This window comes from Urocampus carinirostris, chromosome 9, assembly GCF_059441175.1.
Source record: "Urocampus carinirostris isolate Australia breed hairy pipefish chromosome 9, RoL_Ucar_1.0, whole genome shotgun sequence".
Taxonomy (NCBI): Eukaryota; Metazoa; Chordata; class Actinopteri; order Syngnathiformes; family Syngnathidae; genus Urocampus; species Urocampus carinirostris.
Genome location: NC_142357.1, coordinates 24,026,161 through 24,051,068, shown reverse-complemented (window position 1 = coordinate 24,051,068; position 24,908 = coordinate 24,026,161). Strand labels below are relative to the sequence as shown.

General features: G+C 37.7%; 1 protein-coding gene across 1 annotated transcript; it reads right to left on the bottom strand.

Moving 5' to 3' along the window:
• Nucleotides 1–742: 742 nt before the first annotated feature.
• On the bottom strand, nucleotides 743–24,464 carry LOC148359656 (long-chain-fatty-acid--CoA ligase 1-like). The gene is made up of 21 exons (XM_088343325.1): nucleotides 24,357–24,464; nucleotides 14,649–14,995; nucleotides 13,526–13,640; nucleotides 12,116–12,180; nucleotides 11,878–11,979; nucleotides 11,714–11,813; nucleotides 11,439–11,614; nucleotides 10,463–10,495; nucleotides 10,318–10,369; nucleotides 10,183–10,256; nucleotides 9,975–10,052; nucleotides 8,637–8,771; nucleotides 8,421–8,555; nucleotides 6,588–6,683; nucleotides 5,620–5,692; nucleotides 5,459–5,547; nucleotides 5,277–5,393; nucleotides 5,054–5,197; nucleotides 3,066–3,170; nucleotides 2,916–2,987; nucleotides 743–2,829 (listed from the first exon to the last, which is right to left on the bottom strand). Exons 2-21 carry the CDS (start codon nucleotides 14,841–14,843, stop codon nucleotides 2,692–2,694), a joined length of 2,094 nt encoding a protein of 697 aa, XP_088199451.1. The 5' UTR covers nucleotides 14,844–14,995; nucleotides 24,357–24,464; the 3' UTR covers nucleotides 743–2,691.
• Nucleotides 24,465–24,908: the final 444 nt, after the last annotated feature.

The following is a 24,908-nucleotide window of genomic DNA, read 5'->3' as shown; positions in this document are numbered from 1 at the left end:
GTACAAAAATGTGACCTGACTTTGAAATCTGGAAACGACAGTCACTCAAAAGGGACCAACAAACAACTTTAGCGAAATAGTAATGGGACTTCAAGCTCTATTTAATGGAACAGTCTCTTTCAGCACAGCTTACTATAAAGAGCCGACTCTTCCGGCTCCCAAACGGTTCTTTATATTTTTGTGTTTTTAAAGATATACTGTATTAGAAATAATGATGAAACCAAATCAACCAATTTAAATCTTTATTTCGATATAAAATGAAATGTTATCAATTTAAACTCTTATGTTGATTAATAATAATAATAATAATTTCCTTGTATTGTCATTCTGTGTAACAATGTACACAGAACGAAATGTCGATTGCACTTGACCCGTTGTAGCGAACCGATGCAGCCGCAGCCAACAGAGGGCGCCGCCGACCACTTTAACTAAGCAAACAAGGGATGACGCCATTCATGTTGAAGAGTCATCGCCTTCAAGTAAGAGAAAAAGACGACAGATAATAGAAAGACAGAAAAAGGCAGAGAAATATAAAACGACGGAGTGAGGAACTGAGCAAGAGTGAAAGAAAAAAGAAAGAGCGAGAAAAAATATTGAGAGAAAAAAGAGCAAAAAAAGAAAGCGAGAGAGACGAGAAAAAGACAGGGAGAAAAAGAGCGTCTTGAGGGGGGCCAGCTCCTGATTGAGTGTGCCGGCTCGCAGAGCCATCTTCCGTGAACGACACATCACTATAACTAAAAACTTGCGCACAAATGCAAAATATTTTATTATTCCTGAATTCAAAACTTGTATTCCCAACACATACATACACAGACATTGAAATAATTATATCAGAAGGACAACTCATTCCCGTTAACATACATTTCAATAATTACATAAAAAAGACAATCACATTCATGTCACATTAGTGTCGTTAAAACAAGAATCACATATGTATTTAATCAGAAAGATTTCCGTGTTGTCCAGTAATTATTTCATTCCTGAGGTTCATCGAGCTGGTAATTATCCATGGCTTATTCGGTTAGTAGTCACCTTAATCAGGCTTAGTCATAATGTTCATTAAAAACAATTTACGAGAAACGGAATGTGCTTGTTCATTAAATGTTTACTAGTGCAAGAAAAAATGTTTTATGTAAATTGCAACTGTGTATAAAGGTTATATGCATTCATTCTTTTCCAGCCCATATCCAAAATACAGTACTATAAAAAAGGGGTTTCATGTATATACCTTATTATCCAGATGTAGGGTGCACCTAACAACCCCAAATTGGCCAAAAATTTGAAACTGCGCCTTATAACCTGGAGCACCCTATATACCAGAAAATACAGTAGGTAGATACATGTGAAAATGCAGGTTTTACGGTATAACATATTTTTTGCAACATATGATCAATTGGGAAAACCTTGCTGAACATAATCACAAAACATTGATTGATATGGGAATTGAACCCAAGCCGCGGCAGAGAGAGTGCTGAAACTTAACCACCAGACCATGATTGGTACAGATGACTTACAAAAGGCATTCGATTTTAACTCATTCACACTCCTTTTACTCAAGGTGCCACAAACCAATTATAGAGAATGGAGAAAACAAAGTCGTTCGAAAAATTCAACTTAAAGCAAATTATCATCAGATAATCAAAGAGTTGTTTACCTCAACGTTATCGTCTTTGATTTTTTTCTTTTCAGGACGACGTTCCGTTTTCTCCATTCTCTAACATTTGTCTTTGACACACTAGGTAAATATCGTGTGATAATGAGATGAAATCAAACGCCTTATGGGTGTCATCTGTTCAACAGAGTGGTCCCATTTTGGCTCTTTCACCGCCGCAACCTGGATTTAATTCCCATTGCATACAATGTATTGCGATTTTAGGTCAGTGCCATTTTTCGACTGATAGATCATTGCACTGATAAAAATGTGCACACAAATAAATATGGAAGCTCAAACTGAAATTTGATTCCATGCGCCTTATAGTCCAGTGCGGCTTATAAATGAAAAATATATGAGAAAATATTTTTTGGGGGTGTGCCTTATAATCCGGCGCACTTGATAGTGCGGAAAACACGGTATAACTTGGTCGCCAGAGTGCTTGCTGCTCCGTTAAGTGTAAAACCGAACAATGTACAATGTACATAACCCGTTGAAACTTCCTCAAGCCTTATCTTTCAAGCAACTGGACAACACTAAGCAAAACACTGTGTATGTGAAACGAGAAATAAACAATAGCACTGACTTTTGTAGGCAATTACTTCTGATAAAAGGCACTTAGAGGTACTCAAATGCCTGACTAAAATTAAGGGATATATTGGCCATGTCATCACTTTAAGTTCCGCATTTTTTAACTACACATACTGGCACATGTAAATTGTTCTCCAGTAGCTTTCTAGTAGTTAACACTCACTTTTGTGTTGAATACTTTGAGCCAAAATGTGAAGTGGATATTGTAGTGTATTATAGATTATAATTCTCAAGAATATTAGAAGAGAAGGATCTCACAGACACACATTTAAGACAACTGGAAAATAGTAAATATATAAGGACGTAAAATGCATTAAAAGCTACATTAATGTATGAGGTCTGGAGTAAAAAAAATTGGAGTGAAGAAGCATATTCCAACATTTGGCATGCACATTCCCTTTTTTGTTCATCTTTTGGCCGTCTTTCCGTTCATGTTTCTTCTTGCTCTCCTACATCTTCTCTGCATATAGCTTGTCGATCTTTGATCTGAAATACTGTCTCAATTCATTCCTCTTGGCTTTCAGCGTTGGCGTGAGCAGACCATTGTTGACCGAGAACATTTCAGTGTGGAGACTTACGGCTTTCACCTGAAAATGAGATATTGGTTACCGAACACGATGATGTAGAGAAGAAAATAGCAAAGCGTGAAATCGAATATGGAGTCTGTTAAGACCTGCTCAAACGACTTGAGGCCTGCTTCCTTGCCGAGTCGCACCATGTCCTCCAAAATGGCTGTCTTGACGTCCTGTGAAGAAGGAAAATAGTAACAGGAAGAAAAAAAAATTCCCCATCTACAATCGTTACTACAGAAGTGTTTTATTACCTCTCTACAGCAAAGTGCATCGTAGCTGCCGTCCACTCCTATGATTCTCTTAATCCAAGAACACAGAAAGTCCGGGTCCGGAACTACCACTGCTACCAGGAAAGCCTCAAAAGAAGAACAATAACACACATTTTCAAGGAAAATCTCTGGAACTGTGTTATCATATATCATAAATTCCCGACTACAAGCTGCTACTTTTTTTTTTTTTAACATCTTAATAAACACTACGGCTTAAAATGCAAAGTGGTTATCCTTTCTTCATTTTTTTAATCAACTAGCGCAGCAATTTTAACTAAATAAGCATGACATATACGCAGGAGTGCAACAAAAACATTTTAAATAAAACACTCAACGTATTGTACTGACTAAAATTCAGAAGCCCGTACAATCGCAACAGCCTGTACACATGCAGAGCCATGCGACCGATCTTAAGCTCTCCCATCCCTTCCGCACATGACAAATTGATAGAGAGGAAACAAAGTATCGTTTGCTACTACTATACAAAAAGAAATCATCATACGTGCTAATACTAGTTACAAACTAAGGAGGTGTACACAATAATTATCGGGCTGACCGTTATCAGACTGATAGCAGGATAATAGGACGTCAGTTTTGGCCCTATTGGAAAAAATACACCTGATAATTATTCACCTGCTTTCACACTAAACTATTCAATCAGCCGACACTATTTGTTAACAATATTCCAAGCATTTATTTTTTTATGTAGTAGTAGCAATACTTCTCTTCTCTCTTTGTCATGTGAGCCAGGGATGGGAGAGCTTAAGATCAATCTCATGGGTGAGCATCTGTACAGGCTGTTGTGATTGTACAGGTTTCTGAATTTTAGTCAGTTTTATTTTGAGAATTTTATGTCGCACCCTTGCGTATACTGTAGTTTCATGCCCATAAGGTGCATCGTATTAAAAGGCGCACTCTCCATAGCTGGTTCTATTTTCTTATTTTTCGACTCATACACCGCGCGACCTCCTTAGAACCACACTGCCAAGCACACAAGTGTGCGTGTAATGTAAAAAAAAGCAGGAACAGCAAAACTAAGTTTGGTTGTTGTTTATTAAAGTATTGTAAAACACCTGGATAAAAATTGTCAGAGTTCATTTTTTAGCTCACTCCATCTTGCGAACTTTTGATTCATTAATCTTCAATTCCCCCGCGGCTGCTCAATTTCCATGTTCTTCCACGTAGCGTAAAAATCATTACACAACAGCGGACAAAAACACTGAAAGCATTCAATGCAAGGAAATGGGTTTTGGATTTAGTTCATATTCGAGGGGACAATTTTATTCAGCCTTTGGCAGCACAATAACCTTTAAATTGCCAGATACGCTATGGCGTAAGCATCCATGAGCACTTCCGCGAACAATGTATCGAGTGTGATGTCACGCGTCCTCCTTCGCGCAAGCTAGATATAATGGCAATTAGACAAGAGACGACTAAGTCACAGGAGACGAATAGAAGTCGTATGTAATTGGAAAAGTGAACGATCTGACAAAAACATGAGAAATCTTAACTCGGCCAAAGCTCGAACCTGTGACCTCCCATTGTGAGGAGCAAGCACCCAAGCCTATAGCCACCAAGCTGGTCTTTGTGCGCCGCTCTGCATGACAGACATGGTGCACTGCCTGATAGGACACGCCCTACATTTCAAATCTGAGACTTTTATATGGGCTTTATGGGCGTGAAAATACAGGATTTCAATGCCATTTCATTAATATGGAATGCTGTACTAGATAGTTAGGAACAACTGCTGAGGACACGATCCGCAAACAAGTGTCATAATCACGGCACAATGCGTTATTTTTTTTTATAATACATAGGAATTGGACGCAAATAGATTCCTTTTTTATGGCTGTTCAAGCCTCCAGCTTAAAATCCAGTGTGGTTTGTACAAAAACAAAGTTGAGTTTCAAATGCGGCTTTTAATTAGGTGTGCTTTGTAGTCCGGAATTTATGGTACTACTAACTTATACCTGCAGACTGTCCCCATGCACAAAAACCTGTGCCACTGCGTCACTCCTCACATAAACATTCTCGATCTTCTCAGGAGCTATGTACTCCCCTTGAGCCAGTTTAAAGATGTGCTTCTTCCTATCCACTATCTTCAGTGTGCCGTTCTGTAAACACATACGAATATTTCCATGATCTGTCCAGACTTTCAGAAGTACTGCACAGGGAGTAAATTCCAATCCCTACTGGGAGCCATTTCCCGACGTCACCGGTGTGAAGCCATCCATCCGCATCGATGGCCTCTGTGGTCCTCTCCGCATCGTTAAGGTAACCGAGGAAAACGTTGGGACCTCTCACGCACACCTAAAACACAAAGTTACAAATTTAGTAGTACGTTTTGTACGTTTTTTCCTTTTTTTTTTACTCGCCTCTCCTTCGCCGTTTACAGCCAGGTAGTTCATTTCTGCCACATCTACCAGCTTGATCTTGTTACAAGGCAGAGGAGCGCCAACATGACCTGGAATGAGGCAAAATTTAACTGGGTCAACATCCACGAACGCAAAACTAATTTTTATTGTAAACTCATAACCTGCAGTCCAGTCGCCAGGCATAGTCATGGTGCAGCCAGCGGTACATTCGGTCTGCCCGTAGCCTTCGTAGAACTGAAAATGAACAATACTGGTACGACAGCTAAAATTTTGTTTGTTACTTACCACTGACGTGTGGTCAGGGGAAGCATATCAAATTTAAAAAATAAAACACCAATCCTTCGTTTATCATGGGGATAACGTTCCAAAAATAACTTGTGCCAGGCTAAATCTGTAAAGTAATAACCTCTATTCTTTGACAATTATTATACACTTAAATACTCTATTATACACTGAAACCCTTTTTGCTGGCCTAAATATTTGTTTCACAAACAAAAGTTTTTTTGTTGTTTTTTTTTTTTAACAAATAACGACTATGATTCAAAAAATAATTATAAGCGGGGAGACTGTTTAGCCAATCAGAATGCAGAACCCGATGCAAATCTGTGAAGTAGCCAAACTGAAAGGTTAACCGCCTTATAGCAAATGGTTATTTCTTTTAAAGTTCATTCTCATTTAACTTTGCAATTTGGGGATCATCTTTTTCAAAAATCTATACATTTTCATATTATGTATATTATCAATCCAATTATTATGTATTATATTACTGAGCATCTGCGAGCAAATCCCTTGCCTCAATGCAGAGGGCGATAGTGAGAACAAGGATTCTGATTTGGTGCACAACTAAGCCCCCCCCCCCTAAAAAAATAGAATTAGTTATAGTATTATCAAGCTAAGAACCATTCAGGCAATCCAGTAATTTTTAACTTGTTGCATGCACTTTGTTCAGAACCAGGGATTAAAATAATAAAACGTTTTTCTATGCTAAGGTTTATATATTGCTTCATTTATTAGTAAATCTGACTGCGCCTCACCAGACACTCACCTCAGAGCACGACACACTAATAGCTGAAGATCATGACTAAAATCACAATGTAGTTTGTTAACTTGTGTAAGATGCAGTTCTCACCTGACATCCCAAAGCAGCTCGAAGGAAAGTGAGGACGGAGGGCGAAATAGGGGCCGCTCCGGTTATCATTAGCCGTACGTGACCTCCAAGGCTAGCCTGAAAGAGATAAAAAAGGAGATACATTTTATCTAATCCCATTACAGTAATCTCTTGCCTTATCGCATATTACGTGGTTTTCATTGTGCATTTGTTCTGCAGCAAAAGCCCTCACGGGCCAGAGGGCGGTGTGTGTGTATATGTGTATCGGGCGAAAGTGTATGCTGTCAGTCAAAAAGCCAGGGTGGGCGGGCGCGCCAGTCGATCTGTCAACTTACCCAAAACAAACTGCAGGGCTACAGCTAGTAATTTAGGTAGGCCTGGGCGATATGACAAAAATTGTTATCACGATAAAACATTATCGGTTGATATAGATAATTATCACGCATTTTTGTCCTTTCACATTTTAAGACAACTTTTTGCCCATGAGTTAAAGTTGACAAAATATGTTGCTGCTTAACAAGTCTTTAATGTCAGAACAAAGAAGAATGGTGGCAAACTATTAGCATTTCACAAATATGAGAACAATAAACAAGCAAATGTCTTCTTAGACAGAGAGCTGGTTGCAGGAATACACAGATAGCGCCATGGTAGCTGGCTTACTCGAGGAAAGTTTTTTTCATGAAATGCTGATCACCAATGGGTGCTCCTTGGATTGTTATTGGCTCCGGGAAGAGACTGAGGCAGTGCGGCGCCGCAGGTACAGCCGACTGCGACTATGCAACGCAACATCACTCGCAAGTAACCCCACCCAAGCCTGTATTGGACCAGTGCCAGATCCATTACCCACGAAACAGATGGCCTGGAACTTGTGGGAAACCGCTACATTTTTGACATTTGTATTTTGACAGTGACGCAGACATGGGTCGATTGAGGAATCCCCAAGACTATCGTGCAGCTAGCCGGCCGCTCTCTACTTCGCTTTCTTACACCGAGATGTATAATGGCAATAAAGACCATTTTTTCATCAGCAATTCCGTGTTTTTATTCTTAGATATGTCGTTGTGATGTTGTCACAGTCTTTTGTAGTATATGATAGTGATATCTAATAAATAAACAAATTAATAAATATTTTTACTATGTGGGTTTTGACTATCGTGGGACTTTTTGGGAATGCAACCCTCTCAAAAAAACGGACATTACTGCAGTCCAATTACAACACTATAAATATTATTAGTAGTGGTAATAGTAGTAGTTGAATAATCTCGCACAGGAGTCTCAAACCTTTTAAGCCGAGAGCTACTTTTTTTATCATTATTTAGCGCAACGGGCACCATGTTGGTTATGCATTTTGAAAATACAACGTTTGGAAGGGTTCTTAAAATTTCTTGAAAATGCTTACATTTTAATGTTGTGTTTTCAAGGTTTGAGGAGAACTTGAATTTTGGGTGAAACGCTCGTAAGTGCCTGAAATTGTGGCTTTCTTTCTCCCCGTTCTGACTCGATAGACCACGGATTAAATGAAGAAAATTAAAGCAAATCTTCTTAAAAAAGCCGCCGTCACAGCTCTCATTGCAATGTACACAGAGAAGTCCGGCATGGATCACTCCATAGCTCTACGCTTTGATGTTGTAAAATGTTTTTTTTCTGTTATTGCACTGGAGACGGTAGGAAATTGGCTTTGAAAGTCATTTAAAAGTGCTTGAATTGAAAAAAATGAAGTTTGAAAAAGGTATACGAACCCTGAAAATCACAACTTATGTTATTACTTTGTTGTTACTATGGTGCATTTTGACATACCGCCCCCTGCTGGTGTCTGCACACAATGTCAACTGCATTGGAAACATTAAAACCAACCTGAACCTTCCTGAAGATCAATTTATCCCATATGCTGTCTCTCCTCACGATGCCTTTTGTCATTTCAGCTTCCTTCCGACCATACGCAAAGTCCAGCAGCCAACGCTTTATAACCGTGTTGGCCTGGCCAAATATCTGAAATTGTATGTTTTCACGGTATTTGAGGTTTTGTGACATAAACATAAGACATTGTAACCATTATAAAAACTCGCCCACCTTATCGTACATTCTGTTGAGGAGTCGAGGTACCACAGGAAACACAGTAGGTTTTAGTGTGCACAGATCATCCATCAAAAGTCGAATATCGCCCTGGAAATAGCCAATCTTGGCTCCCTGAACCATCATCACTCCCTGTATATCGAATTATAGCGTGCAGAAATACAAGCAAAACAATGAAAAATAAATGTATTACAGCTAATATTAAAGCAGATAATGTTTTGAGGCAGACTTTTGCTTCGTTTCTGTGACAATGCTACTGGATATTCTGTAATTCTTATATGGACGCTGCCCTACTCACGAACAAGATTCCGTACGATCGTTTGTAAGTTGAATTTTTTCGTAAGTTGCTTCAGTGCTATATTTTGTACGTTTTAGGTTTATACAAGTATGTTCAAGGCTTGTATAAGTAACCTGTATTGTTTTGTACTAAAAAGTAAACATTTTATACAATAATATGCTCTATAAAGATAAATACAAATGAGTTTAACTTACTTTTGGAAGATGCAATTCAACGAGTTCTCATCCGTGGTAAAAAGTGGCCCAAAAAAATGTTCCGACCATTTTCTAAACCGCATCAAGCTTTCTTATTCCACTTTAATTTCAAAGGACATGGCTCGCCTCTTCTTTACACTTTACACCAACCATAATGAATGAATGCACGAGATATTAAACAAAAATAAATGTCAAAGTTCTTAGAGCGCTGGAGATAAAGTATAGAATGTTTACACACGAACTATAAAGAGGAAGCCAGATTTCTTTTCGGGATGGATGCTGGGTGACCTCTCACAGCGCCACACGCTGGTAGCGGTGGAAAAAAGAACTACATTTATGTCCTGCACTTGGAAAAAGGTGCACACAATCCAAAATCTAACTTACAGCAATGTCTGGATATTTTTCGACATTCCGAAAAAAATGTTCGTATCTACCATTTTACGCAAGTCGAATGGTTGCAAGTAGGGAAGCGTCTGTATTCAATAATGTATTTTATTGAGAGTAATAAAATGCGTATTCCAAAAATAAGATGTCACCTCATTATAACTATTACAAAAACATAATCATTATAATCTGGGATTGAAATATGCTTGTTGTGTTTATTTTTTTGCCGTGTATAAAAAGACATAAGTATTTAAAGGCAAAATTTAAGTCTGAGCCACAAAAAAAATCAATTAATTCATACACACACAATAATAATTGACAATATAATGGCAAGGTAACTCAGCTGTGGCCTCGGTGATCTCTCAAATTGCATCCAATTAAGACAAGTCAACCATAACTTATCACAATCTACAATCGTCTTTTATATTGAAATTGTCATGGGGAAAAAAACAAAATTACCTGTACAACTCTCTCGAACATGTGAGCCAAGGGCAAAAAAGAAATATGAATATCCTTGGGACCCAATGGGCACGAAGCCTGACACACAAGAGGAAGTATAAAAAACATTTATCATTTCCAACAAACAGCAAGTGTAATAAAAAAAAAGTTGAACATTATTTACCCACAAATTTGGGGACCCGAAAAAAAAACATTTCATGCACCTCACCTGTGTTATTTGAATAAAAGCTGAACAGTTGGCTACAATATTCCGATGTAACAACATGGCTCCTTTTGGGTTTCCTGAAAGCAAACATTAATTTATTAGCACATTCTATGATTGTGTGTACAGTGCTAAAATTACCTGTTGTTCCACTCGTAAAGCAGATAACAGCCATATCTTCAGGTTTGGGAGGCTGCAAACATAGAGGTATTTTAGATTTTTTTCCTTCCAAAAATCCTCAAATTCAAACAGTTTTGATAAATGGTAACAAAAAACAAATACCTACCACAGGTTGGTGATAGTTAGCCTTTCCAATGGCCTGTCCAATGACAATAAAAACCAAAAAGGAAATTGGTGAAAGAAATTAGGTGAGGAAAAACATAATCAAAAGCCAATGTGTTGTTCACGAGAAAAATGTTACAAAACACAAGAATGTTTCTAAAAAATAAGTACAGTGGCCCTCATACATACGAGCTACTCAAGTTAAGAGAAATTCAAGCTACACAATGTCTTTCGAGCAAAAACCTTGCCTGACATACAAGAAAATCTAAGTTCTGAGCATTTACAAACACTACCACTGGAGGGCCGAGTGCTCAACAAGGACTTGCACGCACTCTGTGGTACGGCATGGGGAAGCAGCGAGTACGGATACCAAAACCACGGAAGAGTTTACGCAGCGCTTGGCTTTACTAATTTCTGAAGATGGTTATATCCTGCAGCAAGTGTAACTGCAACGATCCGCACCTTTTTGAGAAAAAAAGCCATGCAGGACATTTATCAATGCTGAAGAGAAAACGGTTCCAAAAGCCCATAAAGCTCGTCTAACCGTAGCATTGTGTGCTAATGCCAGTGGTGACTTAAGGTAAAACATCTGCTGAATCATCATGCAAATAACACACGTGCACTCGATAAGTTAGCAACTGCCGGTTTCCACCATGGTAAATGCTCATAACAATCTCGCATTTTGTTTCCTAAATAATACTTCATTTATCTGATTAATGTATTTCTTTATGTACAATTACTATTTGAGTGTGTTTTTTAAGATCAGAAAGATTTGTTTCATAGCTCTTTAGGGTTAACTAGCATGATTTTGGGAGGCTGGGAACAGAATTATTGATTTTCACTTATGTTTTATGGAGAAACTTTGTTTAAGAAACGGGAAATTCCAAATACAAGCTCCAACCGGGAATGAATATTTCTCGTATGTAGAGGACACTGTACTAAAAAGTCACAATGTGAGCAGGGTGAGAATTGTTTCTGACCTCCATTTTGTGCAGGCTCAAAATGTCAATCCCTGCTTGCTTGCCTTTTTCCACCAGCTCGTTGCTGGGAGTTTCGATTACCACAACGGTTCTCAAAGTGTGTGTTCTGTCCTTTACACATTCAAGTACCAGGCTGACTTTTTCTGCCACGTCGCATACGATGGTAGAGATGGAGGCTGCAAGAAAAAACCACAATGGCAAACAATAAAAACATTTAAAAGCATGATATATAAAAACAAATATAATATATTTTCCCTGTGATTAATGCCAATTACCTTTGTCTATTATATAGTTGATAGCTTCTGTACCTAGTGTGTCATATAGCGGGACAGACACCAGGGAATAAGTGTAGCATGCCAGTTCGGTGACAGTCCACTAAAAACAAAGTGGTGAAAACAAACGGCAATGAAAAGTTGTCCTCAAGTGCGACTGTTTTTACCTCAGGTCTGTTCTGAGAAAAAATGCCAATGTTTGGGTCGGTGGTCTTGGAGTGTCCTTTATGAAGGAAAGCAGACCCGAGATTCTCCGCACGCTCCATGACCTGAATTACACATGCACAAAAGCGTCTTGAAGTTCCTTTCCACTCATGGCCTTTCCAAAGAGTATTTGATTCCAGTATCCTCTATTTCTGCAGAACAACTGTCACGTTTCATCTCTCTATTGTGACTGTGTCTTACCTCTTGGTAAGACAACCATTCATAGGGAGCTTTGGGTTTTCTGGAGCCCAAGAAAGGACCATTGTCTTAAAGGAAAAACAATGCAAAAAAAGAGGAGTTATTTAAAAGTTTAGCTTTCCATTGTGTTTTTGTATCCTAATGCTTTCTATAGCCTGTTTCACAGATATCCCTAAAACGTAATTCTGACTTCATCAGGGCATAAAAAAAGGAATATGGTTGTGTGTAATTAAGATCCCATTATGAAAGGAATTTGTCAGAAAGCAATGTAAAAGAAAATACGTTAATAACAACAAAGTGTAGTGGCAAAGAAAGCAAAAAAATGAAGTTTTTTTTTCATTGTGCTTCAAAAGATCTTTATCTTAATGCTGCACATAAAGTGCTTGGTTTAAAACACCGTACATTGGGTGAAAAATGATAGATGCACTCCTTGGGTCAATTTGATACAACCATATGGCTTTCAACGTGCCAGTGAATGAACGTATCAAATGACATTTCTGAGTAGTATAAAGAAATGATGAGAATATGGTGCTAGGTGGTTTAATAAAAATTAGGACTTTATTTTTTGTAAACATAACTGATCTGTCATTTTAAATTGGTTTGTATAATACTGCCTTCTTATATTATATATACCACAGCCATATCCCCCTAGTGGGAGGTGGCTAGAGTCATTTCTGACTTTTTTTTTGTCACCTAATGACTCCCAACACCTCAGTTGGGTTGAGCGAGGGGGCTGGGAATTTCCTCCTCTGAATCAATCTACCCCCCCCCCCCCCCCCCCCCAAAAAAAAGACTGCCTTTTTAGTTATTATAAATAAAATTGAAACAATTCTTTATGTTTTAAAAATCAAATGATCTAAATTTCAGGAGATTGTGAGAAAACAACCGGGTGGTTTTTTTTTGGTCATAGATAACACGACCCAGGTTTTGATATTGTTTTCTAAAGTATGACCGGATTTAGAAACAAAAGAGCCGATTAAGGAACATTGCTCCTTCTGTTATCAGTTTTAAGTCATTTATTTGGGGATGGTTTTTTTTTGTAAATAAAACTTCAGTGTTTATTTTATACAGTCTTGTTTACAAGCTGACTTTTTTTCTACGAAAAGACTCAATTTTGAGGAGTGTTTGTGTAAAACAAACCAAACAAAAAGCTGGGTCAAATTACCCCAGCAGTGGATCAGATTGCCCTTTAGCCAAATTGTATTTGTTTTGACCCAACTCTTTTTAGAATGTTCAACACAGATAAAGGTTAGTGTAGAAAATATACAATTAGTGTTGGTGTTAGTTACATTTGTGTGACATACCACACCAGACAAGAGTAAAAATGTGACAATATTTTTTTCAACATCTTTCAAAAATCTTAAAACTATATATTAATTTAAAGAATTATGTGGTTGTCATTGAAACACTTACTGGACAATTGAGCACCCCTCAGGAAAAATTCATACATCGTTTTTGCATCATCGTAGTAATGTGTCAAAAGATCGCCACCGTTTAGTAGGGTGGATTGATGTACAAACTCTCCACCCTGTAAATAGAAAAGCCTCATCATGCACTCATTCCAAAATCAGATGTAGTTAACACTTATTCCAAACAATAAGGCATAAAACCATAAAAAACACCATAAAACCGTCAAATTGGACAGAAATTTGTAAGTGCGCCAGAATGCGGTGGATACGGTTGGAAATGCATTCAGTATTTATATGTGTGCTTCACTACATGAGGTTTTACTGTACACTTCAGAGCAAATAATAATCAATCAAAAATCATCGCTGGCCCAAATCGCAATAGGTTGCATGCAACTGGTTTTGAACACACGTCGTTGTGGTGAAGTCGCCTTCACTTTACCACTAAACCTCCAGTGCAAGATGACATGCGTAAAGTTAAAAAACGAATCTCATCGTCACACTATTTTTACTCATGGTGCGAGAAACACAGATTGGCATAGTGAAATGAAAGATTAAACTGTTTCTCCACATGCATCAATAAAGTTGCGTAAGACAGAAACAGATAAATTATTTCAACAAACTAGTATACAAGCTCTTTTAAAGACGTATACATATTAAATCGAGAGGTTATTGACGTACAAGTCAGGAAGTGGAGAGACTGTTTAACTATCAGAGGGCACCTTGTAAATCCGCGTTTCTGGCACAGCGAGTTGAAATGGTTTGATGGTTTAATGAGATATGCTTGAATGTCTTTTCCAATGTCATCCGTACCACTGGTGGTCTAGTAGTAAAGTGCCGCCGCCATCTCCACCACATTGCAAGCAAAGTTTTGTGATTTTAATAATTGACACTTATTGACTGATAAATCGTTGCACTATTAAATGCCGTAAGTGTATAAAGATCCCGATGGTTTTACAAGAATAAACATGGTAGCTCTTACTGTAGTCTCAATTTTATGCCTTTTTAGTCAGACCTGCATTATGTATGAAAAACAAATGACTAAACACTATTTTTTTAGGTGCACCTTATAGTGCAGAATATCTGGACCAAATATTAAAAAAAAAAAAAAACAATAATATCAAACTCACGGGTATTTCGACTGACTGCATTTTGAGGTCACAAATAGGTGGCAGGGCTTTTGGTCGAGTTGCCATGTAAAGGGTAGTTGCAGCCGTGATGGCCCCCATGCTGATTAAAGTGGACGTGGACAGACCCCGGAAGAACCGACTGACAGAGTCCAGATCTGGCATTTTCAGCTTCTGCAAAAACTCCTGGCTCAGCATAATTCCGATGATGAGCTATCGGATATTAACTTTGAAAGCGTTGCAGTTGATGGAATAGTTCACCAGTCAAGAATTTTGAAGATCACGAGTCTTTTTTCCAAGACACTCTTAAGTTGGAGGAGTGTACAGAGCACTATAGGCCAGGAGTGTACCTGTAATTAAGAAAGGAGTCAATATTATTTAACAATGAAAATTATTTGGTACGTCTTCTGATTTCATTTTAGATCCTAGAGAATGTAAAAAAGGATATTTTGTTGATTAAGAACCCCGTTTAATCAATGAACAACCTACTATATATACCAATTGTATTACAGTAACCCCTCGTTTATCGTTCCAAAAATAACACATAATGACAAAAACCGTAAAGCAGAAACCTTTTCTTAATACAATTGCTGTATTTTCTGGACTACAGGGCGCATCTTAAAAGCCAAAATGGGCAGAAATTTTAAAATGTGCCTTATGATCCAGGAAATACCAAAAAACATTGAAAATTGAAGATGCATAATTACCGTTAAAAGATACTGAATACATGAACTGTTCTGCCTTTAAGGAAAATATAGAGTGGTCTTGGAGTCCCTTCCAGTAGTTAAGTGTTCCTAAATTTTTTTTTCCTAAAAAGGAAACAAACGAAAAGCGCAAACCTTCGACGGCAGATGAGACACCAACATTCGAATGCTCGTTGCAAATCCTTTTTGTTGTTGGGTTGAACAATAATTGTCTTAAGTATGAAACATATTGTGATTACTTGAATATATATTCTATTTATGCTGACCTTTTTTTTCAAAATTTACATACTCTTGTTTGAATCGCTGTTAAATGATACTGCAAACGGTAACCGTTCCGGCTTTTGAGAAGCATAAGAGTGGTCTTCGGGTGCCCTCTTGTAGTTAAAATGATAAGTGTTTGTGGCTAAAATTAATTTTTAATTAATTGATTAATTTTCATGTTAATTTATGTTCAATAAAATACTTTCATTGTAATGTTTTTATTTGTTTATTATGCAACCCTAGCTCTTACTGTAGTTTTAATTACATGTGCCTTACAGCCCAGTGCCCCTTATATGTGTGTGTATATATATGTATATTTATATCACAAAAGACCAACTTGGAGAGTTTGCCTTTTAATCTCTTGCGCCTTATAGTTCTGAAAATACAGTTATTATACAAGTAAATAACGTATTAACACTGAAACCTAAGAACAGACCTGCTATACAGGCTCAAGCATTTTCTAACAATTTCAATTACTGTAAAAACTAGTTTTATTCATTTTTTTAAAGAAATAAATTATGTGCAGCAGAACACAATGCATGATGCAAATCCGTGTAGTAGTGAAAACTTGAAAAGGAAACCGCGTTATAGCAAGGGATTACTAGATATCTTTCACACTTATTCCCAAATACCCTTTAGAGCAGGAATTACCAACATGGTGCACATGGGCATCAGGTAGCCCCTAAGAACACATGAGTAGCACTTATACCGGTTCTCAAAATATTATTTCACCAGAGATGGGTCGATGTGATTTTCTAGAAAAAGTATTTCTAACGGCAAGAGAAATCATTGTGAGTGTCTTTAAATTTTTTCTATAATTTACATATGTAAAAGAAAAATCATCCAGTGCCCTTATACACGGCAGATGTTTTTAGGGGTTCACTGGGGCTACCTCTGCCCTAATGGTAAAACAACATTTTTTATTTTATAACTGCATATCAAACTGGTAGCCCTTCGCGCTAATCCGTAAACAAGAAAGCGGCTCTCTGTGTCAAAAAGGTGTGTGACCCCTGCCTTACAGGTTTTTGCAAAGATTTTTTCCCCAGAAACCTCTGCAAAAAAATACACATGCACGCACTTTCATATGAGGTCACACTCGAAGACTAGTGGTGACGTTTGTTTAGCAATAAACAGATTAGTGGCAGCTTTGCCAACCCCCGACGATGAAAACATTGACCTTAAACCTAGATTCCATTGTAACTGAGCAACCACTGACACAGAGAGGTTGAAATAGTGTCGAAATGATGTAGAAATAATGTTGAAATCAACGAGACAGCGTCAACTGGGACATGCTCATGATTAGAACAAACTTAGTTGATAAATAATGCCCCCAAAAAGATGTTTTTGTTATAGTTACTATCTCGTATCAGGGCAAAATGATTGTTTATCGTCTGTAGTTTGCAATAATCTGTAGTATGAGCAGCCGTTTGAGACTCTTTGTGCTTAAGGGCTATGCAAATAAACATGACTTGACTGCACATTAAGAAATCAGACGTATAAAAATTCTATATTGTTTTCATAAATGTCGTTAAGCAAATAAATTTTTACATAGATAAGTCATGAAGAATGCTTACACAATGTTTTTATCACACCATGTATTGGCTTGGATGGGACAAGTCATGATAATTAATAAATCCCACCACGTTCAAAACTGAGATAAGCTGAAAAATAAAAAGTAAAGAATAAGGGCGGGATTGTTTAAAGAGGAGCCCAAGAGCAATTTGAATGGGTTGCAATTAACCTGGAACTCTTCGACAAACTTTTACAAAGAAAAAGACTAGATAAAATGGGCCTTGAATTTCACATTCAACCATAGCAAATCCAGTTTTTAGGACTGAAAAGGTACATTTATTTTATATTTTTGGGGGTATTTGCACTCCAATTCAATTCCGAGAGCGATAAGAAATAACCCCCGAAACATTTTTAATCCAAGCTCATGAATAGACAGTTGTGAAAGGGTCATTTTTTTAAATCTTTCAAAGAATTCATTTGATCTTTCGAAGAAAATATTGTTAGGCTGTAGTCTAATATCTTTGGATGGTCATAAACACCAATTATATTATACCTAAGGCTTTATATTTTGTACCCCACTCACCTGTATCTGACAGGCAAGAAGTCAGTTATCTCTCTTAATCTGTTGTGTCTACTGCTACAGCAACCGACCCTCAAAAAACGAGATTGAATGACTTGCTATTTGGGCAACAACACTCGAAGTTTATTTTTATCTTTTGATGGATTAGCCATTTGAATTAGTGAGGGGCGTTTGTATTGGTTCTGTTTGTCGCCCTGCAGAAAATTCATATAATCCTGTTTCAAACAGAGATTTTTTTTTTAATCTAATCATTTAAATCTTCGCAAATGCATTTCGGGAGATAAAAAATGCAGAACTTTCTTGGATGAGTATGTTGCACAATCCAAAAGGAGTTGCTTTGACCACTCACCTCTAGCCCAGTGGCCTCTGACCTTTGTCGTCAGCTGACGTGATTATAACGAATGAGGGAAGCAATACAATGGGACGTAAAGTTAAATTCTTTATTTGTTTGACTTTATCCATTTTATACATTTTATATTGCTTAACTGCCAGCTAGATAATACCTACATACCTACTGACTATGAATAAACAAATTCTAAACAAGATCAGTATCCCGAAGAAACACGTTAATTGATGACTTAGGCAAATTCATTGCTCACATGAGGACTTAAGTATCCCTAATCAAAGTCCAACTATTTCACAATCACAGCATAATGATTTACGGACTTCTTGGTTTTCTCTTTCCCTCATTGGATTTAGTGATTTATTTTAACTCACGTGTGCAATATTGTGCTTTGATGATTAATCAAAGAATATTGTTTGAAAAGACTACTGTACTGGATTAGCAAATTAGATAATTCAGCATACATTTGGCATGGTAAAGCAAGAAAACTTGTTAAATCCACAAATGCACGATTTTTTTCAATAAATGAATGATGCTCAAATAGATAGCTCTTATTTTTCAGGCCAGTACTAATATTAAAAAGTATTAACACCAATAGTAATTGACATGACAGAGTAACAACTAATTGATTAAATGCCAACTGATCCATTTATCAAATGGACCAACAACTATTCTTTATAATCGATTAGTCTTTGGGGTACCTTTTGAATGAGAATTTGGAATCTCATATTATTACAGTATATGAAGTTTTGCGTATTTTTGAAAAAGTTAAGGAATAATAAAGAAATCATTACCAAAGAACACTGGAATAAAATCAACAGACCACTTTTTCTGTATTTTAGAGCTTACCACCACCCCTCGGTGTAAACCCAAAATGTGTCCAAAATACTGATTTGATGCATGATTTTGAAACAAAAAATTGGCCTTCAATGATGACCACACACAGAGTGCCAGTGTAGTATTCATTCATGTTCAGTTCATTTAAGGGTCACAAAAGGGGGTGGAGAGAATGTGAGAAATATTGGCCCTTATAAAAAACATTCAGCATTAGACAAATACGTCATATTATAAAGTCACACCAGCACAGATAAATATTACTATTGATGCAAAACTATTTAGTGATCATTTTGACGACAATTGTGGAATTCAGAAAAGGAACTGTTGCATGAAACATGACTAGATGCCCTAGTAGGTCTTACAACATCTGCAAACTACAGTAGAAGCTCGAAATACAGTGTCCCTACCGTACATTGTTTTCACTTTACGATGTGGAATAAGATTCTATCCACCGCTCGTTATGGCATTTTTCCCCACTATACGACATCAACCAAAACAATATCTTGTGTGGCAAAAATTTGACAAAATTCAAACTTTGTGCGTACGATAGTTCGAGTCACACGTCTGATATAACATATAAGATGTTTTCTATTGGTGTTTGTCAAGGCTTCATGACGATACTTCCACAAAGCCTTTTTCTCTCTTCATTAAGGTCATAATTTTGTATGCCTTGTCAAGTCTTTGCGAGTCAGTGATACAATACAATAAAGTGTCTTTTTTTGTACTGCATTAGTTCGCTATAGGTCTTAAGGACTGCTGTGATGCTAAATTCAGAAGCAAAAGCTTGATAACCATAGAAACGAAGTTTGCGATTTTGAAAAAAAAGCACAAAAATCCACATCAGGCATTACCCTCGCTGAAGTCTATGGCTGTAACCAATCGACGATAAGGACAATTATTAGAAATGAGGACGCCATCGAAGCAAAAAGCCTTCTTAGGGCATGACAAGCCTTGAAATAGAATCATTTTTAATTTTGATCTGTGCACCCACCCTTAATTCAATTGTACCAGCTTGGGTCACATTACACCAAAATACAGAACGCTCACCTGCTCATTCACACCTAAGAACAATTTGGAACCAAGGAACCAATTAACCTAACACGCTTGCTTTTAGAATGTGGGAGGACACCGGAGTACCCGGAGGAAACCCACGCAAGCACGGGGAGAACATGCAAACTCAGCAAAAAAGGCTGGCAGCTGGATTTGAACCCATGACCTTAGAAATGTGCCGCGGACGCGCTAACTACTCATGTATCGTGCATTCCATTTACATGTATATTTAATTATAATGTGAATTATACTTCAAATTACATAGTAAATACTGTGTATGTTTAATATGTACCACATTTATCTGCCTATAAAGCACATTTTTCTGCCTATAAAGCACATTTTTCTTCATTAACAAAAACATCAGTATCAATGTTACTGGTTGTCACTGGTTGATCAGTCATAAAATATTAAAAATTATAAAATATCGCAGACCATAATCTTTAAGCATTGGATGTAACAGAAATTGAACCAGTGTCGCACAAGTGATATAATTGATTTATAACCACTAGACTACCAGATTTTATTTCATTATCACACTTTTTTAGTCGTGGTACCAGAGATGAGTCTTATAAAAGTGGTCCTGAAAGATTTAAATAAATGCAAAAAGCACAATGAGGGAAACAACGCTTTGGTGTATCTGATAATTATCCAGACTTTGAAGGACCTTAAATAAACACACTGTAGATCTTATCTCGGTACCTGGTGGAAACATGTGTTGGCCTGTAGAGAGATGGGCGCCAACAGGCTGTACTTGCCCAGGAAATGATGCCCCTACGATCATACGATCAACCAACAAAGAATATAACTGGTGTAATAATGAGGTAGGAATCTAATTCCTTTTCACATGTCATAGAGTTTTAGGAAAAGTTAATTGTCATTGTCATTGTCAAAGAACAACGAAGCTTCATTTGGAGCATCCAATCATCCATTTACAGTAAAAAGAAAATACAAAGAGCCATAAATATTCTGCATAAATATAGATAAAAACTCAATACCCATAAATAAGAATTCGGCCCTCTCATTGCAGCAACCCGGTATTGATTCCCGTTGCATCCATGTTTGAGCAGAGAAAGAGTGAAAGGAGTGTTTACACTATTTTTTATTTTTTTAAAAAATAGGGGTGAACATTATTCACGAGTGCGCATTAAACACGAACAAATATATATGATTTTTATGTCTTGACCTGGGGGAGTTTGGAATGAATGACTTAATTATCATCAAGTTTCTACCCCTCGCCATACGGCAATTTCATCTTGCAATTCCTCACACCTCAGAATGGATAAATGTCATATCCCTGGGGCTCATTGTACAATAACAGTAACGCATACAGAAAGTCCAAAAGTAGCACGAATTGTGTAAAAAAAAAGAAAGTTACTACCTACTAAAGGTCCTGGTAACAACGGTAAGACAGAAATGACAAAATATATCCGCTAAATGTTCTTAAATTTGGTTTCATTTTACAATTGTGTTTCACATGTTGCAATACTTTTAAAACACACTCTATACAAATGGACCTACGTTGCAAAAATGTACTTAATCCGGGTGGTAATGAAACTGATTAACTGTGAAAAGCTTGGGAATACTGTATCTTTAAAAAGACTAGTAATTCACCAATATGAAAATTGTTGTTCCGAAATCATAAAGCTTTCGGCAGAAGAAAAAAAATAAACATATTGATTTTGTACTGAGTTGTTAAATATACACAATATAAAACAATGAGCAACTCACTGTTATATTTCTAGAAGCTAGTTTTGAGTCTTTCACTTATTTAATTCTCATAAAATAACAAAAAGTAGCATTTAAGTGCTTAAAAATCCTGTAGTACTTGCCCGTTTCTTTTTTGTTTGTTTTTGTTTTATTTTATTAATCCTCCAGAAAGAACCAACTTTTCTCTCTTTGACAAAGAAACAGATGACCGATAACTGCACCTACAGGACTGTCTCAGAAAATTAGAATATTGTGATAAAGTTCTTTATTTTCTGTAATGCAATTAAAAAAACAAAAATGTCATACATTCTGGATTCATTACACATCAACTGAACTATTCCAAGCCTTTTATTATTTGAATATTGCTGAATTTGGCTTACAGCTTAAGAAAACTCAAAAATCCTATCTCAAAATATTAGAATATCATGAAAAAGTATACAAGTAGGCTATTCAACTAATCACCTGAATCATCTAATTAACTCGAAACACCTTGCGAGGGTTTCCTGAGCCTTAAAAACACTCAGCTTGGTTCAGTAAACTAAATCACAAGTATGGGGAAGACTGCTGATCTGACTGCTGTCCAGAGGACCATCATTGATACCCTCCTGATGGAGGGTAAGACACAAAAAGAAATTTCTCAAAGAGCAGGCTGTTCACAGAGTGCAGTTTCAAAGCATATCCACAAAAAGTCTGTTGGAAGGGAAAAATGTGGCCGGAAACGCTGCACAACCAAGAGAGATGACCGCAGCCTTAACAAAATTGTGAAGAAGAGCCGCTTCCAGAATTTGGGGGAGCTTCAAAGACAGTGGGCTGAAGCTGGAGTCCAGGTATCAAAAGCCACAGTTCACAGACGTGTCCGGGAAATGGGCTACAACAGCCGTATTCCCATGGTCAAGCCACTTCTGAACTCATGACAACGGAAGAAGCGTCTGACTTGGGCTATGGAGAAGAAGCACTGGACAGTTGCAGAGTGGTCCAAGGTCCTCTTTTCAGACGAAAGCAAGTTTTGCATTTCATTTGGAAGTCAAGGCGCCAGAGTCTGGAGAAAGGCTGGAGAGGAGCAAAATCCAAGTTGTTTGAAATCCAGTGTGAAGTTCCCACAGTCAGCAATGGTTTGGGGAGCCATGTCAGCTGCTGGTGTTGGTCCACTGTGTTTCATCAAGTCCAGAGTAAATGCAACTGTGTACCAAGAGATTTTAGAGCACTACATGCTTCCATCTGCTGAAAAGCTCTATGGAGATGAGGATTTCATTTTCAAGCATGATCTGGCACCTGCCCACAGTGCCAAAACCACCAGTAACTGGTGCACTGACCATGGCATCACTGTCCTTGATTGGCCTGCTAATTCCCCTGACCTGAACCCCATCGAGAATTTGTTGGGTATAGTTACGAAAAAGATGAAAGACACCAGACCTACAAATGCAAATGAGCTGAAGGCCGCTATCGAAGCATCCTGGGCATCAATAACACATTAGCAATGCCACAGGCTGATTGCCTCCATGCCACGCCGGATTGATGCAGTAATCCGTGCAAAAGGATTCCCAACCAAGTACTGAGTGCATCAATGGACATTTTCAAATGTTTGATTTAGTTTTGCTGTTATAAAATTATTTTTTACTTGGTCTGAGGAAGTATTCTAATATTTTGAGATAGGATTTTTGAGTTTTTTTCAGCTGTAAGCCAAATTCAGCAATATTAAAATAATAAAAGGCTTGAAATTGTTCAGTTGATGTGTAATGAATCCAGAATGTATGACATTTTTGTTGTTTTAATTGCATTACAGAAAATAAAGAACTTTATCACAATATTCTAATTTTCTGAGACAGTCCTGTATACATTCTATATTACACTTGCCTCATGTGAGGTCCCTTCTCAAAGTTCCTTCATTTTCCTCATACTGAGGTTTTTGAGTTTTTCCTTGCACTCGTGAAGATTTTAGATCAGGTGATGGTGTAATAACAGTGTAGTTTGCAATAGTCTGTGCAGCCCTTTGAGACTCCTTGTGATAAAGGGCTATACAAATAAAAATGACTTTTTCATGCATGTCGGCCAATAACAGAAAGGTCACCTTTGGCCACAGGCAATGAGTTACTTCAGTGAAGTTATTTTCCCCACGTGCAGTGACGTCACCTCGTCTGGCAGTGGTAACTACGTGTATCCTTGTAACATGCAGCATCCCTGACCAACTACAGTTTACCAAATTAGAAAAACTCCAACATTGGTGTAGTTCAGCCGACTGAGTAGAATAGTATCGCCAAGATTTAATTACACATGCAATTACACAGCACGCCCTTGAAAGTCATCGACTTTGATTTGAGGAGCAAATAATCGACGACTGTGTTTCTTAGATTGAAGCGATGCTCTACAACGAAAGTACAAGAGAAATAAAATTGGAAATGTGTGTCCAGGACGTATATTAAACAAGTTAAAATTGTTGGGGATGATAAAGAAAATCAATGAAACGACACAAAACAAGAAAAGTAAGAAATTCCTTAAAAGGATTTTTTTAATGACAGCGCGCGAGCAGTACAACAATGCGTCGCCTTTACTACACGTGTGTTACAATTCGGCGTTTATTTTCTACCCAAACGTTGTTTCTAATGACAATATTCCGTCACCAGTGAAATATTTTACGTTATACAATCACGGAAAACTCATAGTAAATTTGTTTAATGTGAGTGGTATCGAAAAAGAGACAAGTTTGAAAGACTTCCCACCTGTTTGCAGTCCACCGCCCGGCTTCTTCCTCTTGCTGACCACGCTAACAGTGTGTAGGCGTGTCATTGAGTGCTATGCTTCCGGTCAAAGCTTTCAAAGTAAAGTGCCTGTTTCCGGTTAAAAGCCAAAAACATGAGCTTGGTATGAATGAAGACAGTTTTAATTGTAATATAAAACCCAGGTGGGCAGCACGGCGGCGCAGTGGTTAGCGCGTGTGCGGCACAGTTCTAAGGTCTTGGGAACCTCCTCTGTGGGTTCAAATCCAGCTACCAGACTTCCTGTGTGGAGTTTGTATGTTCTCCCCGTGCTTGCGTGGGTTTCCTCCGGGCACTCCGGTTTCCTCCCACATTCCAAAGACATGCATTTCAGGTGGATTGGCCGGTCCAAATCTAGGTGTGAATGAGCGAGCGAGTTGTCTGTCCCTGTGTGCCCTGCGATTGGCTGGCAACCAGTTCAGGGTGTGCTCTGCCCACTGCCCGATGATTGCTGGGATGGGCTCCAGCACCCCCGCGACCCTACTGAGGATAAGCGGTGCAGCTAATGAAATGAGA